This window comes from Pithys albifrons, chromosome 7 (assembly GCF_047495875.1).
Source record: "Pithys albifrons albifrons isolate INPA30051 chromosome 7, PitAlb_v1, whole genome shotgun sequence".
Taxonomy (NCBI): Eukaryota; Metazoa; Chordata; class Aves; order Passeriformes; family Thamnophilidae; genus Pithys; species Pithys albifrons.
This window is the reverse complement of record NC_092464.1, coordinates 35627574-35644684: the sequence shown is the minus strand read 5'-3', so window position 1 is coordinate 35644684 and position 17111 is coordinate 35627574. Positions and strand designations below refer to the sequence as shown.

The window sequence follows — 17111 nt, the reverse complement described above, 5'->3', positions numbered from 1 at the left end:
TATAAGTTAGAACTGAATGACAGGGACTTTTTTGCAGACTGATGCACAGAACTTCCATAAGTTATTAGCCATTATTTAGATTGCATGCATGAGGCACTACAAAAGCAAGCTTACTTTTATGGAAGGCAGGATTAAAAAACTGTCATAACTATGAGCTTTTCTTCTGTTTAAGAAAAGGTTTGTGCCAAAATCCGGAATTGTTTTTACTTTAGTTTATAGATTTACTCTATCAGCTCTTTCTCTGTCTTCCAAAGCATTTTCTTTATTCTGAGGAATATCTGCAGCAACCACTGTTAGTCATGCTGTGGATGTATGGATATAAGCACTGCAGTGTTTTTGAGAAAAGGAAGTTAAAAAGCTCTTTAATATTTTTCGAAGGCTATTTATACTTTCTTTTAACTTCATGCCATTTAAAAATTTAATATAAAAGTTTAATTTAAACCTATCGTGCATCTTACAATAAAACTATTTTTTCTACTGGGACATTTAAAGCAGTTGGTAAGCTTTTAAAAAACATTTTCCAAATTCTCAGTTTTGAAGGACAAGGCAGATTCATTAAATGCAGCTCTGCTGAAATACATTTTAAATCACGTCAGACCTCAAGCCTTGTTGTGAGTGTTGAATACACCATTGGAAAAAAGGTTAGGCAGGTGCCTTTGGCATTTAGATACCATTATTACTTCATGGTCAGAATGTGTGAGGTGGGGATTGTGAAACGTATTCTGACTAAATCCTACCATTAGTCACAAGGCACTGTCAGTGTCTCAGTAGGGCACAGAGAATTGAGCTCTGCAGCCTGCACTGACTGGTCATTCTGTGTGTGTGTCGTCGCAGTCATGCCAAATGCACCATCCTAACCAATGTTTTAATTTGTTTCCTAATTGAAATGACATTTTCCGTCCAGCTTCTCCCAGAAAAATTGTATTAATACCCTCTTTTAACATGGGGCTCTTTCTACAGAGGGAGTGAAATGCATTTGCAATCAGCTTTCATTAACTACAAAAATTGATGCTGAGCATCCTGAATTAAGGAATTATGTGAAAAGTCAAGGCTGGTGGAACGGAGACTCAGACTTCAATTTTTCTGAAGTATTCTCTCTTGCTAATGATCATATAGCCTGTTGTTCTGGCAAGGAGAGCCTAGAAAAGCAAGGTGGTAAGTACTGAACCATCTTTCTGTGTGGGCAGTGGGATTTTTAGTCACTACTGCCCCCTTTTCAGGCATTCTGTCCAGAGGTCCATGTGACTAAGAATAATTCTACATGTAAACCATATGGAAAAGAAAATAAGAGCTGAAGGAAGGCTGTGCCTAAACTTGGCACAATTTAGGATGAAGCCCTTAAGGTTTCAAAACAGGATTGCAATTGTAAAATATCTTTCTTCACTGTTGTTCTCATGTGCATGGTGCGCTACTGCATTTGTGCTTTTCTCTAATTATAGTGAGCTAAAACTAAAATTATAGTATTAAGAAAAGGCTTCACATATGAAAGACAGCTCAACAGAATCTACATTTTGGGAAGTTAGCTTAGGCTTTTGGGGAAAGAATTAGGTTTAAAGAAGAACAATGCTAGTCAGTGTCAAACTGAAGTCCCTTTTTCATTGTTGAACAGAATAAAGTTACTAGAACTGACAATGTGCCAATTCCCTGCAATCAAAGGAAGGGTTTATTTCCAGACCCAAATTTATTACTGACTTCAGGTCACTGCAGCTGGCCAAAATAAATACCTTTGAAATGACCAGCCTGCAGCAGTGTATGGCTGACATATATCTGCCTTTTTATGTGTGAAAAATACCACAAATAATTTTTTCTAAAAAGCCCTTTAGTACAGATGTGAATTTACTAGATTGTTGGCATTTTCACGTTAGCAAACATCAAGAAGAGTGCAGAGGTGAGATATTTATTGTAATGCAGAGTTCCTACTAAGGCTGTAGAATTACAGGTAACATATTTTGTGTCTGAGGCAGACACTAACTCTGAAGGACTATAGGTAAAAGATGTTAATAAACTTGGATTATAGCATTAAAAACCCTTAGGGCTCCTATGGACAGATGGCTGTGGCTGCAAATCTTGTAGGCTGCTGATTCATTCCACATCTCCTGGTGTATTGAAGCACTTTGCATTGAAGTGGGTCAGTCCAAGGTTTGAGAAATTACTGGGGAAGAAGCGCTACCTGCCAAAAAGGTAATGCAAGAAAATGTGGAGTTGCCATAGGGGGAAAGCTGTGATAAGCCACCAACAGGAAATAGAACCTGAATGGGAGATTCTTGTAGATAGTGGTTTGGAGAAAAATTTCAGTGTCTAGGTCTGCTGCTGTAACATTCTGTGAATGCAAGATGTTTCAAAATTTTTACTGAGAGTTAATGAAAATAGATGAGAACTGGGAGATCAGGGTGCTCCCATTCTGCTTGGTAGAGGAAAATGGGTCTTTTATGTAAGTAGACTGTTCATAGTGACTGCTAAAGCAGTATTTCAGACATGATGGTCTTCTTCCTGAAAAAATACCTTTTTAATGACATTTCTCCCTACCTAGCAATTGTAATGCCTAATGAATTCTTCCTACCATTCTCTTTTACTAGCAGGCAAGTTCATTCTGTGTGTAAGTTGTTTAAGTAGAAACTATTAACTGGGATTTGTGACATGATCATATCAAGTGTCAGTAGCTGTAGTAGGTAAAGCTCATTCAGGCTAAAATCCTTACCTGAGGTCCAAGCCACTGAATACTCAGGAATTTTTTCCCCCCCTCATATAGGTGATGTTTCTGCACAAGCTATGATTGATGTCCTGCGTGACAAGGATAGTGGTGTCTGTGTGGACTCTGAATCTTTCCTTACTACAGCTAGCATAGTGTCTGTTCTGCCTCAGGACCCTAGTTTTCCCTGTATTCATTACTTCACTGGCACACCAGACCCTTCAAGGTAAGCCACAGCATTTGGGTCCCTGGGGTGCAGAGCAGATGATGGGTTTAAAGATAACAGACAAACCCTGCTACTTCAATTGGAACATGTTTCCAAGAGCATGTTCTAACCAGAAATGCAGTCAGTAGTTATTGGTGTGCCATCTGACAGTCGTGTGTTACTGAACTGCATCTTGTTTACATTCTAAATGGACACCACTGGGTTGAAAGACTGGATCTAGAACATTGCCTGAATTCAGAGCTTCTAGGGTAAATGCAGTTTAGGGAGGACCCAGGAATTTCTTACTAGTCCAGTGTAGTTGCTTTCCAGTAGGAAAGTTGTTAAGATGATGAGAGTGTGGACCATTTTAGTCGCCTCTTTTGAACAGGTAGGTGCAAAACTGAAACAAATAAGGTGTCTTAAATAAGAAAGAGGGTTTGACATTAAAATGTTAACACAGTGAAACATTTGCAAGTTCCTTGTATTCCAACCATATTTTTTATTGGAGGAACAATTCCCAGTTGGTTTACATAGTGTCCTCACTAGCTGAAAGCAGCAGAGGACATAAGGACTCATGGGCCTGATCATCAAAGAAATAATTAATTATCTTGTGTTTTAAACAGAATCCACCTGTGATTCACAGAAATTAAACTAAACCACTTGCAGTTATTCAGGAGCTCTGCCACTTGCATTGAGAGGAAGAGGTTATGGGGAGAAGAAAATGGTGCCCTTGAACAGCTGACAGACATTCCTGTAAGAGGAATGGTAGTAAGCATTGGATTCTGCTGAGGTCTGTGGAAGTGTCATTCATGCCAAAGGGACTTTCCACCCACCTTGCATTATGCAACTCAAACATTCAGGGTTAAGTGTGAAGTTTGAGCTTGCTTACCAAAACTTTTCTTTGACTTGATGCAAATCCTTAGTGATAAAAAGGAGCAAGACTTCAAATTGTTTTGATGGGATTTCTGTCTTTTTAAATGTAGATAGTCTAGCTTAAAAGCTTTGTTTAGACTCTTTTCTTGCTTTGTTTTTGCACTCTAAATGCATTGAAAATGCATTATTTTTAAATGCACTAGGGAGTCACGTGAACTCTTGGCACAGCTTTGTGACAGCGATGGAAGGGGAGCAGCGTTGAACCTGCTGGCTGTGCGCAGGCAGTGGTTGTTAATCATGTGTTGCAGAAGTCTTGCAGTACTGGCAGGTTCTTCACTGCAGAATGCAGAATACTTTTTTGTTCTGTATCTAAAGCGAAGGAAGGCAGTTTCCCCAAGCAGTTGCCAATATCTACTCTCAGCTGCTCAGGAATTAAGATCCTGTATGGGTGGGGCTTTGTTGTCTGTTCCTCTCTCTGTGCGGAGTTTAGATCGAAACTCAGAGTTGAAGTTTTTTGAGAAGTGTCAGAATATTGGTAGCTAGATCTCCCCTCAGCTCTTGAAATAAAATTCCAAAGTGCTGCTGGTGATATGCCAAACTCTCTGATACTGAGCAAGATATGTAATCTTCCCAAGTGTGTATTTGTGATTTTAATAAAAATTAAATCTGGAATTAGAAGGAGAGATGGCAACATAAACAGAGAGGAAAAAGTGATGGGAGGCTGAATGCTGAGATATAAAAAAAAATGGAGAGGAAAATCAGTGCTACTCTTCTAAAGAAGTGGCAGGACTGGCATGAAGGACACCAGAGAAGCCTATAGGTAAAAAAGGATAATAAGGTTTTACAATAATTGGCAAACCCAATTTTTTTAAAGCACATAGATATATTTTGCTTGTGACCAGTACCAACTCTCTAATCTCATCCTTGCCTAGTGTAGATGAATTATCTATGCTGTTCTGTATGTGTTCTTTTAAATTAACCTGGTGAGTATTTCAATAACTTATGTGAATTCTCTCTTATTACTGCAAGCAGTGATTCTCATTTCTTTCAGGTCCATATTTAAACCCTTTATTTTTGTTGATGATGTAAAATTAGTACCAAAAGTACAGTCTCCTTCTTTTGGCAATGATGATCCTGCTAAAAAGATACCTCGATTCCAGGAGAAACCTGATCGTAGGCATGAATTGTACAAGGCACATGAATGGGCCCGATCTCTCCTGGAGAATGATCAGGTAAGATCTGTTGGACCAGGAATTAAAGAACTGAAGTAGATTCCTAACTCCATAATTTGCTTCAATGCCATTCACTGAAACATTCTCTGAATATTCTGAGAATGCTTGAAAGTTTAACTTGAATAGTGATGCCCTCTGAAGGACAAACTATTCTGCACAGTGTTTTTTTTGTTATCCTGAGCGTGTTGCTCTGCTCCATTACTTTTACAAAATGAGGAGTCAAACTGACAAGCTGATTAGCTGTTCAATCCCCACTATGCATATAGTCTTAGTTGTTACAGCACTGGATACTAGTGCAACACGGTATCAAAATTACATGATGGGATGGTGGCAGGAGTGTAGTAATTTCAACTATGTGCTGGAATAAGAACCATATAATTTGGAAAGGTGTTTTTCTTGAAGGAATAAATTGTTGAAGTGTTGAAGATCTCTTACTGGAATAGATTTTGGAATAAATATAGGTAGGAAGGGGATTATTGTATATAGCTTTTCCAATTGTTTGAGATACAACTTTTAATGTCACTGGGCAGGTTGTTCAATAACTTCTTTGACATTTGCAATTACAACTACAGCAGTAAACTGGATAAGTGCTTTTAAGAAAGTGAAACAGGGAGAGATCACCAGGGCATGCCACTCATGCTTTTATTGGTATTTCAGGCAATTTGTCAAGGCTCTCACATAGTTGTGTTGAGCTTCCAGAGAGGACTTGCTTCTCTGCAATTTTCCTCTGTATTTGCATGGGTCAGTTTTACTAAGATCATAACAGCATCCACATTTATCCATCACTGATTAAGGCAACTATGATAACCTTTGCTAGTACAAACTTTATTTAAATGCACTTTTGCCTAGATGTAGTTTTTAATCCCTTGTAATGGTGTAGTTTAAAATTTATGTCTTCTGTGGTAACGTTGACTCAATGTGCAGCTGACTCTCATATCATTATGCAAGATACTGATCTAGGGAAGATCTAGAAGAGGCATCTTGTGAACTCTTCCCTATTAAAGTCTCCACAGCATGACACTAATTGTTGTGGTAGAAAAGGAAATGTAGTTTCTAGTCAGGCTTCATGCTGTTAAAGCTGCCCACCTGAGTGTCTAAACCTTGGCAGAGGCTCTCTACTCTTTCTGGACAAAATACTAGTAAAAAATCCTGGAAAGCTCAGACCCATCACTCATTCTAAATTACTTCTTTCCTGGAATTCAATTTTGAAAGCTGCAAGCAAAACAAACAACACTTCTCAATTAAGAAAAAAAAAAGGAAAAAAATAGTTTAAATAACATTTAGGTAAAAGAAAACGATACCTTTTCCAGGAGTGAATTTTCTTGAAACATGAAGAGCAGTAAGTCAGTATGGCATAAAAAGCCTTCCCCTGGGATCTGAACTCTTAATACTGTTATATGATACATAATTTCAGATCTATTCATCATCATTCAGGTGTTAATTTGAGGGATACACATGTAAATACCACCATCTGTACAATTCTTAGGGCTTCTAGTCTTCTCATACAGTTCTGGTTGTGAGTTTACAGATTTAAGAACTTGTTTTACCTCTTTATCATATGTACAAACCTTAGACTGTTTTCCTCTATCCATCTTTCACCAGCCTCCTCCTTTACTTGAAACTTAGTAAATCCTTCTTTGTTGTTTTTCTTAGTGTCCAGCACTGTCCCTTTTAGACTTTGGCCATCCAAAAAACTAGTAACAGAAACAGTTTGTACTTAAAAAGGCTTTCTAATTTTTATAAATATTTGAAAATATCTCTGCAACAGAAGAGAGCAATAAAATGCTTTAATGAGCCCATTTGCTGGTTAATTGAGTTTGTTTTTTCATGCCTATAGGATAAAGGTCAGAAACTGATGAGGATTATGTTAGACCTTGAAAAACAAGGTTTAGAAGCAATGGAAGATATCCTTTCTCGTACAGAAATTCTGGATCCTGCTGAAGTAGTGGATCTTTTCTATGACTGCGTTGACACAGAACTGAAGTTCTTCAAATAAAGTAAGCAAACACTTCAGTTCTTTAGATACTGACTTTTTGGTACCAGTGAAATATTGGATCCAATTCTGAATCTCCCCCTTCTGTTTTACATTAAGTGAAAGGAGTTCATAATTGGGTCCAAAGCCACCTTTCTACCTGCTCAAATTGTCTCCAAAGTCCCCTTTCCCTATGCTGCATTGCAGACAACTGTTTTTTCAATTTCACTCTTGCTTGGAATGGATTTTCAACAAATTTTATCTCATTTCAGCTACGGTGGCTATTGTTAACCTTTTCATTAGAAGACTGCAATGTTCTTCAAGCTTTGAAAGAAAGTCTTCACACTTGTGAATTTGCAGGAAAAAACATTTTTAGAGGAAAAATGTTACTTGCTAGCTGTATCTGGTTAACAAATTGCTTTCCTTTGTCCAATCTTGTGGTGTTTCTGTTTGTGTATGTATATAGTGAAAGGAGAAAGTCACTGACTGGTCCAATTACTGTGTGCATGCTGGCTAATTTAGTACAGAATGTTTAAACATGTATGTTGGGCAACCAATTAAAGCAAATATTAACTTCATCAGGCTAACTTCCATATCATTTTTGTAAGCAGTCTGGTTTTCCCTCCATTGCTCAGGACTAGGCTTGCAGCAAAGCTGACTTGCATTTTTCTCTTCTTTCTAATTCATACAGACAATGATGGAGTTGAAATTCCAGTTTTGTGGCAGGTAGGAGGGTAAGTCCTGGTTCTGGACCTTGTGCTGCCTCAAATGGGCATATCTGATTACAGTAATTCAGTACCTGACATAATACCTATACAAATTATCAGAATTAAGTCCCCCACGTTAAGTTTTGCCTTAACCTGCAGCCAGCTTGGGGCAGTTTGTACTTACAGTGCACCCAGCTGCCACCTGAAATGCAGAGCCAGCCTGGATGCCAAGACATCTGCACATAATCTATTGGCTCATAAGATGCAATTAATAAGGTCAAATTTATATACAAGCTACAAATTTGGAATTTTTTGTAGCAATAGATGCTGGACTTTGATCAATACCTGGCTATTCTCCGTCTTTCTGCCTTTGTTGTGCTGAACAGTTCCTCGTAATCTCTGTGGTGAGATACATGGCTGATGAATTCACTAAGTACCAGTGAGTTACTGGTGGTGTGGCAATCCAACTGGTTTTGCTTAGAAATAGCTGTCTTATGCTTTCTTATATTAAGTGCAATTCTGCAGCATGCTTTCCTTCCTTGACAGTCCTACAGGCAGACCTGCTTTTCATGTATTTTCTTGTGGAAGTGAGACAGGGCAAACACTTTGAGAATTAAACCAGTAAAACACTGTGTCTTATGAAGATGGTTGGGTTTTTGTTTAAACAGGAGGTACAGACAAGAAGTCCAGGCCTTTAATAAATGGAAGTCAGCATATGGAGTTAAAATCCTTCATTGTTCAGGAAAGTGGATGGTGAAGATCCCTGACTTTCGTATTGAAGAAGCAAAAGCTACTTAGAAGGCAGCAACACTTTAACTTGAACTGTGAGAGTTGTGCATCAGGAAAATAGTAATTGCCATATTGGCATCCTACATTCTCAGGATTTTTTAGATGCAATTGTTCCATTCAGACTCATTACTTTGGTATTACCTTATCTGACACCTGGCAATTGGACAAGAAAACACTGGGCTTTTTCACTTACAGAAAACAAGCATGAAATTTTAAGTCCACCTAGTAATCTCCCATTCACAATACACTCCTCCCATGATCTCTATTATAGGACCAACTCCTGTGCCTAGGCAGGTGGAGACAAGGGAAGAAGAAAATCACAACTAAATTCCAAAACTTAGCTGCTCTCTACTGTAGCCAGGATAGGGACTGAGGGCAAGGAGCATACTTCATTTCAGGGACTATTGTGCTGGGTGAAGCCTTCCAAAAGAGAAGTGTGCTTTTGCCTATTGCCCATAACTGAAGTAAATGGATTTCCCATGGAATCACTTTTGAAATTAAAGGGTACTTTTAGTGAAAAAACTCCTAATCAGAGTACACTTAACACACACCATGGTGAATTTTAAAGCTGCTTCTACTTCTGTGAGCTGTTGCATCCAGCTGTTGATGGATATTTGTGAACAAGAGGAGAACAGGGATAAAATGATTGCCCCAGTCAGAGGGCGAAAATTAGGATATACCACTTCACACAGCTATTTTACGCAACTTGGATTTCTAACCTTTGAGAGGTGGGAGTGAGGCAAGATGAAAGGTGTTTCTGCTAAAAACATTATATACCTTATTTGTCTGGGTTTTAAGAAAAGAAAAAAAACACCATTTACAATTATGTCATTGGAGTTTATGTCCTTATTTGGAATGCTTATATGACAGAACTAATAAATTGTTTTGAGCACAGAGATCAAGATAGTAATTTTCAAATAATATGTGGATTTTGCTTCACTTGTGAGTGCATTTAAAAAAAATATACTCTCCGCCAGCAACAGGGTTGGGTGTAATCACTAGAAACCCCATAGTCTTACAATTTCCAGTGGTCTTGAGCACAGCTGTGGCCCAGTGGAACTTGTGGGACCAACTGCTGTAGGGTGACAGCCAGTGTGATTCTCTGTATCTCCCAAGTAACAGCAACTCTGGAAGCTTCAGTGGATCTTGAATGACAAATATATGGAAATGACATTTCACCAATGCTTGCAAATATGCACAGGATTTCTAATTTAAAAATGTTTGCTTCTAAAATACCCGAAGCATAATAAAAACTGAGTAAAACTTTTTTCTCCTTTAAATATCTTTTAGCAAATAGTCTAGCATTAAATACTTTTAAAATCCTTATGAAGTTACTTATTACAGACCAGTACACAAATTTCAGAGCAAACCAGAACAAACAATGTCACCTTTAATAGTACTATAACAAAATAGTCTTTAAAGCAGTATAAACTTTTCCAGTTGTTTGAGAAGCAATATATATGCAGATCCCTGCTTGTTACAATATTCATGCATATTTATCAAGTAACTACAATAATGACAGTGACAGTATTGGTCAAAGAATCAGCAACTTTTCACATGATGCACAGCAAGATATCATAACAGACTAAAAAGACTAATGCTGCTTTCTTAAGAGTTCTAGAGGTGAAGAGCTTCTTAGCCTTGCACCATCTTACACCATGAACATGAATGTGTGTTGAAATAGAGTTACAGCAAAACTGAGCTGCTCCACAAACTAAGAAAAAAGCAGAGATATATAAAGATGCAGTTACCTGTCTTTTCCAACTAGTTTTGTTCAAAGGCAACACCATGGGGAAAGGTCACCTGTAATCTATAACATTATTACAGCTGTAACTGTGGGTAATTGATGGCAATTATATAAATTATTGCCATAACTGTAAATAGCCTGGCTGTTAACACCAGACTCACTTTGGAATAGCAATGTCCTTTCTCAAGCTGATGAATCATGGAGTCATTTAGGTTGGAAAAGAACTCTGACATCATCAAGTTCAACTGTTAACCCAGCACTGCCAAGTCCACCACTGAACCATGTCCTGTTAAACACCTCCAGGTATTTAAGTGGTGACTCCACCACTTCCCTTAGGCAGTCTGTTTCAATGCCTGACCACCCTTTCCAAGAACTTTTCTGATATCCAGTCTAAACCTCCCCTGGCACAGGTTGGGATCATTTCCTCTTGTACAGTGGCTTGTTACTTGGAAGATGTGACTGACCTCCCACATCACTACAGCCTCCTTTCAGGTCATAGAGAGCAATAAGGTCTTCCCTCAGCCTCCTCAAGCCAGGATGCCTTTGGCCTTCTTGGCCACCTGGACACACTGCTGGCTCATGTTCAGCCAGCTGTCAATCAGCACCCCCAGGTCCTTTTGTGCCAGGCAGCTTTTCAGCCATGCTACCCCATTTCTGTAGCACTGCACAGGCTTGTTGTGACCCAGGTGTAGGAACCCAGAAAAGCTGTAAAAGGGGCAGAATGGTTGAGATTGGAACATGTTGCTGGAGGTCATCTGGTCCAACTCTCTTGCAGGGTCACCTAGTGCCAATTACACAGGACTAAGTCCAGATGGCTTTTCAGTATCTTTAAGGCGTGAGACTCTACAATGTCTTTGAGCAACCTCTGCCAGTGCTCAGTAACCCACACAGTGAAAACGTGTTTCCTCATGTTCAGACAAAGCCTCCTCTAGTTCAGTTGGTGCCCATTGCCTCTGGTTTTGTCACTGGGCTTCACTGGAAAGAGTCTGGCTCCATCTTTATACCCTCCCTTTGTAGCAATGCCCTCATATCCCTTCAGATATCTATACCCATTGAAGAGATCCCCTCTGAGCCTTCTCTTTTTTAGGCTGAACAGGCCCAGCTTTCTCAGCTTTTCCTCACAGGAGAGATGGCCCAGTCCCTTCATCACCTTTGTGGCCCTTGGTAGGACTCTCTGTAGCATGGCCATGTCTCTTGCACCAGGGAACCCAGAAGTTGGACACAGTGCTCCAGGTGTGGTCTCACCAGTGCTGAGCAAAGGGAAAGGATCACCTCCCTCAACCTGGCATCAGTTCTCCGAATGCAAAGAAATGCACAAAAATAAGGGTAATTCTTGTGAGAAATAGGCTTCTTAGGAACAGATCTGAAAATCTGTGATCCAAAGACCTTATCCCAGGCTGAATATTAAAAGCAGAAGTTCAAGTCTTGTCTGCTGCTGGGTTGTTACTTTTCCCAACTAAGTGTTCAAGACAACCACTCTGGGGACTGCTTGTTCCATATGATATGTTTTGGACAATGAATCCTCACTGCTGATGAACAGCAGTAGTTACAATTGCCAGGTTAAAATGTAGGTTTTGGACCCTTCATCCAAAAGCCTTGTAATTGCTGGGTAAAGGCAATCTGTCACAGAAATGGTAAATATTCACTTTGCCAGCAGGAAAAGACAGGACACGTGCCCCTACATACATACATCCATCATGGCAGGTGTATTCACACACACCACACACCACTTTTTTTTTTCTTTTTTTCTTTTTCTTACAATATAGCAACTTTCTTTTTTGTTGTTTTGGAGAAGTTCTGTCATCTTTGTCAAGTCCATGATACCCTACCCAGCTGGGCTTCTTCAGACACTATCCTATAAGGATCTGTAATCAGTAGGAGATAGACTCAACAGCAGCCACAGCTCCTTGTCATCTCCTCTTCATGCTTGATGAGAGAAGAATTGTGGACCCGTCTCTTCATGAATATGACCTCCTGCTGCAATCTGAGGATAGGCAGAATAGAAGTGAAGAAACATAAAAACAGACTAAAGATAGCACATTAGTTTGACAGTTCATTGAAAAAATGTCTGAATAATAACTGCAGAACCTCCAAAATACTTAAAAATTATGATGGAAGGGGAAAAAGGAACGACATGCCTGTAACGCAAAACATTTTGAGGTAACATTGTCAGCATGATAAGAATGAGAATTGTTTCAACACTATAAAGAATTAAAATTTTATACTTTGCTTAAAAAATCCACTTATATACAATAATTTAAAAGCCTGTACTAACATCCCTATAAGTATGTAGGCCAGTTCAAAAGGTATCATATACCTAATTTTTCCAGTTTATAGAAATGTTTACATTAAAGTACTTGCGATTCAAATACAATCTCTATCACTGCAATGGGGACCTCTTCTATTTTATATATCATCTTGATGTTCTTTGATACTAATCCAGAGAGCATCAGTAGACTCTTCTCATCTCACATGTGTTCTTAATGGAGGATTTTTGGAGGGATCTGTAAATAGATAGGACAGATTTAATCAGAGGAGATAAGATACCTTTTTTTAATAGGTATTTTAGATGCAGTTATACATCAGGATACTGCATTTTTCTGCCACCCCTGATACATATACATATATATAAATATATATACACACAGATACAAACATACTGATCATGTTCTGTAGCCCTTAAGTAAAAAGTCTTTGATCAGATCATACAGCAGAGAATTTAGACTGACTGAGGCTGCTAAGTCATGCAAAGTACCTTAGCATGGAAGCAAACAAACAGGTTAATTAAACTTGGGAATAAATAGCTGATCTAATAATAAAGAAGACTGGGTTTTATAAAGAGCAGAATATGGGCATGAGATATTTTAACACTTTCAACTACCCATTTTCAAAGCTGTACAGGTGAACTTCTGCTCTTACAACAGTGACCTGGTGGCACTTTACTGGGTTACAGAGGTAGAAGGAAAAAGCAAGATTCAGCCATTTATCTCTTTTCTGACAAAGTTCATGTACTAAGTCCCTTTGTTACTCAGGTGTGTAAAACACCATGCATAGGATTTAAAACATATGATGAAAGGCATGCCTCGAGTCACTTTCTTTTTGTAATTTCACAAGGTAATGAATAAAAACCCCAACTCAGTAACTGGCCAAGTCTCGTTTACAACATCACTGGTTTTGACATAAAGGGCTTTTCAAATTCAGCCATTTAAAAGACACAGGCTGTGTGTCCAGCCACATAATTTTAGTTTTAGCTACTAAGTCTTTAAAGTAATTAAATAAATGCTTTTCATTGTATCTTTGGCCCCTATTGCCACTGCAACAAATCCTATTCCTCTCTGTACCTATGATAGCAGCCCAGTTATGTTAATGCTAGTTCTGTTCTTTATTTTCTGTCCCTATTTTTAATCCTCTTGATCAGATCTTTTCATTTTTACACACTTACCTCTAGCTATCTTGCTGGGATATATTTTCTGAAATGGCTTGAATTCATCAGGTGGGGGAAAATCTTCCACAGAATGGAAAGTAAATTTAGATTCAAAGTCATCTGGGAAGTTTCAGAGAAATAAACATTAGTTGCCATTAAAGAGAAACTTAAAAAAACCCACCCCAAAACAACAATGTTGCCACAAGTATTTACAGTTAAAAATGCTGACTTGTTTTCCCCTGGAATTTATAGTGGCTCATTCCATGTAAACCATTCTGACAAGCACTTCTTTGAGCCATCCAAGTTTTCTGCCTTAATTGCAATTACTGCCTGCTACTAAAACTGAAGTTAAGCTTCTGGCTGCCATTCCAGTTTTCTGCATTGATGGTATTGTGGTAATAGAGGTATTCCTTGGTGTTTCAAGCTGTTTAGCTAAAAAGAAGAATGAATGGCCAATTCATCAGACCACAAAAATTATTCTTAGTGATCTTTCGTGTATAGGATTGCAGCTATTAAATGTCCATGATCTGGTTTAAGAAGGGTAATATAAGCATACTACAGGAACTTTTCATATTCTTAAATGACTTTGCAGGTAGTGCGTGCTTTTCTACTGATTCAAAAGCTTTGTGAAAAAGCCTTCATTTTCTATCATTGTATAATGTTATACAAAAACGTTTCTATTATATGATCCTATTATTGCTAGGAGAAAGTATCAAGTGAGCTTTTGAGGTCTGAGACACACACAGGCTTTTATACTAAAATTGTTAACTAAGGCTAAGAGATCTAATTTAGGTGATATTACCGGTGATGTGCATATTTCCATTTTTGAGTGGTAGGCAGGGGTCATGAGCTGAAGCCCAGGCTGAGACTCCAGACTTGCTTGTAAGTTCAGTTGTTGGGGATCTTGCTGGTGGCTGTGGAGGTGTGACCAACTTCCCAGCACCGGTTCCTTAAGAAGAGCAGGAGACCAGCACACAAACATCATCATGACTTAACCATGAAGTAAACTTTGCACAAAAGTTGAGGGAGTGTAGAAGGAATGCAGTACTTGGAGCAAACATGCTCATCTTCATAGCTGCTGATTATCAAGCCTGACCATGGATGTACAGCATTAAGTATTACATTTAAGTCAATATTGGAGTTGGTTTGGGCTTTCCATTTCTAGTCCTAGGGAAAGCATGACATTCTGAAGTTTGGTTTTGTCCCAGTCTAGAAGGGAAGACTATCCTTCCACTTTCACAAGAACAAGCAGTTTCTTTAAGAAAAGAAAATCAACAAAACAACCAAACTAGATGGCATCCCTAAAAGAAAATAATTTCCTGACACTTTGGCAGCTCTGCAGTGCAATTTCCATTAGGCTTGTGCATTTCACTGAGGAGTTACAAGGGCCATCAAAGTCTACATCAAGGCAGACCTCCCACAAGAAGTGTTTAAGAGGGACCCCAAGGCCTCCAAATTAACAGCCTCTCAAAACTGCTTCTCCTTCTAGACAGAGAATGGAAAGGCAGGATAATTTTATGGAAACTGCAAAAATTAAACCACCATGAGAAATGGGTGTCTTGATAAAGTAACAGTTCATCAGACAGTTCTGAGCAGCATTAATCACAATCATGAAGCGCCTGATCTGTACTTAAACGGTCTTTCCCACGGCTCTCAATGGAACCAGTAATCTTTCCACTGACATGGCACTGCTACAATACAGGGTACAGAATTCCTTATTAAGTAGCTATCTCCATTTCTCAAAGCCACACAGAGCTAGGCTCATCTTTTTTATCATCTTCATTACATCAGAAAAATATGATAAATGTTCCTTCTACCATCCACTGAAGGAAACACTGGCTAACACTCCACTTCCCAAGTAGTCAGAGAAACCCTTGGCCCTTCCACCTTGGTCATGGGAGGCACTGGCTGCTCCTCTTTGCTGAATAGCAGAAGGCTGCATCCAGATTTGCTTTTGCTCATCTATGGCTGTAGTTGCCCCATCTTTGTTTCATTATCTCCTGCAATACTTCCCAGCCATTGCCAATATTGCTCCTGCATGGGTACAGCTGTAGAGGGATGTCCTGTGTTAGCTGGTACATGAGCAACTGCCATCCTGGCAGAACACCATGGTGTGTTCTCTGCTGCCCTATCTGAACCTGTCAGGATACCACTCCTTGCGCTGCTGGAGACACATCAATGCCAACACAAAAGAAAGAAGCAGCTCAGTGATCCTAAAATCCCAAACCTTTGCTTCTGCTGATCAATACATTGCTTCCAAGAGTCACAGATTAAACTATAAGGCATGTGTGCCCAGTGCTAAGAACAGCCTGACATCTCAAAAAGCCTGATGTTCTGGGTGTTCATCACATGCCGTGCAACCTACAGGTATTCCTTCCCATGCACGTGCACTTCGCTCCCACCCCTCGGAGCCCTCCAGTCACCAGTGCAATAGAATGGTTTGGGTTAGAAGGGGACCTTGAAGAACTAGATTGTCTTCAAGGTTCCCTTTGAACCCAAACCATTCTATGATTCTACGATTTCTCCCGGTTTTGCCAAAGGTAACGAAAAGCCTCCTTCCTTCTGCCGTGCTGCTCTCACCTGCACCTCGGCCGGGTCTCTTCTTCCTGGTCTCCGCCACGGCTGCGGGCTGAGCGTGGCCAGGGGTGGGTGGGAGCGGCAGCGACTGGATGCTGCTTGGCTTATGGAACTGTGACAGCAAGTGGGGAGACTTGGGGGGCAACGGAGGGGGGAGGTCAGTACCGCTTAAGGCTGGGGAGGGGGGAAAGGAGAGCCTGCTCGGGGGCAGCGGGTGGGCGTGTGGCGGCGGAGGAGGAGGCGGCGGAGGCGGCGTGGGAAGGGGACAGTCCCTTCCTTCAGCTGGAAGGGCAGCAGCTGCAGAGACATCGGCGGCCCTGGCCGGCAGCCCGCAGGGGGGGACGAGGGGCAGGGGAGGAGGAGGAGGAGGAGGAGGAGGAGGTGGGGGCGGTGGGGGCGGGTGTGAAGCGCCTGCTGGAAACTTGGCGAGTTTGTCAGCATGGGGAGGAGGGAGCGGGGGCGGAGGAGCCGCGCCGGGGGTTACCCCCTTGGGAGGGCGATCGGCCGGAGGGGGCAGAGGAGGAGGAGGAGGGAAAACGAGGGAAGGTTTGCTGGAAGCGGGAGGCGGTGGCGGAGGGGCGGGCAGGCTGGGTCGCCCGGGGCCGGCCCCGGCTGCCGCTCCGGCTCGGGAGGTGCTGGGAGGCTCCGGCGGGATAGCTGCCCTTGAACCTTCGGCTGGGTGCGGGGGGTTACTGCTTGGCTTTGCAGCGCTGCTGTTCGGTGGCGCGGGGGCTGCTGCTCGGACTCCGGAAGGATGCCCAGGCCTCCCTGCTGAAAACCAGATGTCACATGTTATGTACTCCAGGACTGCGTCCCACTCATCAGACAAAGCAGCACAAAGAGCAAGCTCTTCATCTTCCCGTCCTCAGTGGATACCCTGAGGGAATAAACTAATT

At 40.7% G+C, this 17111-nt stretch overlaps 2 protein-coding genes across 14 annotated transcripts in view; one reads left to right on the top strand and one right to left on the bottom strand.

Moving 5' to 3' along the window:
• Positions 1 to 10463, top strand: part of SCRN1 (secernin 1) — a 39142-nt gene extending 28679 nt beyond the window's left edge. For 2 of the 5 annotated variants that reach the window (XM_071561020.1, XM_071561021.1), the window contains exons 4-8: positions 961 to 1155; positions 2750 to 2915; positions 4819 to 4999; positions 6837 to 6996; positions 7244 to 10463. In XM_071561020.1, coding sequence (XP_071417121.1) covers positions 961 to 1155; positions 2750 to 2915; positions 4819 to 4999; positions 6837 to 6995 — 701 coding nt within the window. In that variant the 3' untranslated portion in view covers position 6996; positions 7244 to 10463. The remainder of the gene's footprint in view (positions 1 to 960; positions 1156 to 2749; positions 2916 to 4818; positions 5000 to 6836; positions 6997 to 7243) is intronic. The other 3 variants (XM_071561022.1, XM_071561019.1, XM_071561018.1) reach the window with 3 other exon arrangements.
• Positions 5620 to 17111, bottom strand: part of WIPF3 (WAS/WASL interacting protein family member 3) — a 46626-nt gene continuing 35134 nt past the window's right edge. For 6 of the 9 annotated variants that reach the window (XM_071561016.1, XM_071561013.1, XM_071561012.1 and 3 more), the window contains exons 5-8: positions 16219 to 16986; positions 14441 to 14587; positions 13657 to 13758; positions 5620 to 12718 (exon numbers count right to left, since the gene is read on the bottom strand). In XM_071561016.1, the coding sequence (XP_071417117.1) occupies positions 12678 to 12718; positions 13657 to 13758; positions 14441 to 14587; positions 16219 to 16986 (1058 nt within the window). In that variant the 3' untranslated portion in view covers positions 5620 to 12677. The remainder of the gene's footprint in view (positions 12719 to 13656; positions 13759 to 14440; positions 14588 to 16218; positions 16987 to 17111) is intronic. The other 3 variants (XR_011698316.1, XR_011698317.1, XM_071561017.1) reach the window with 3 other exon arrangements.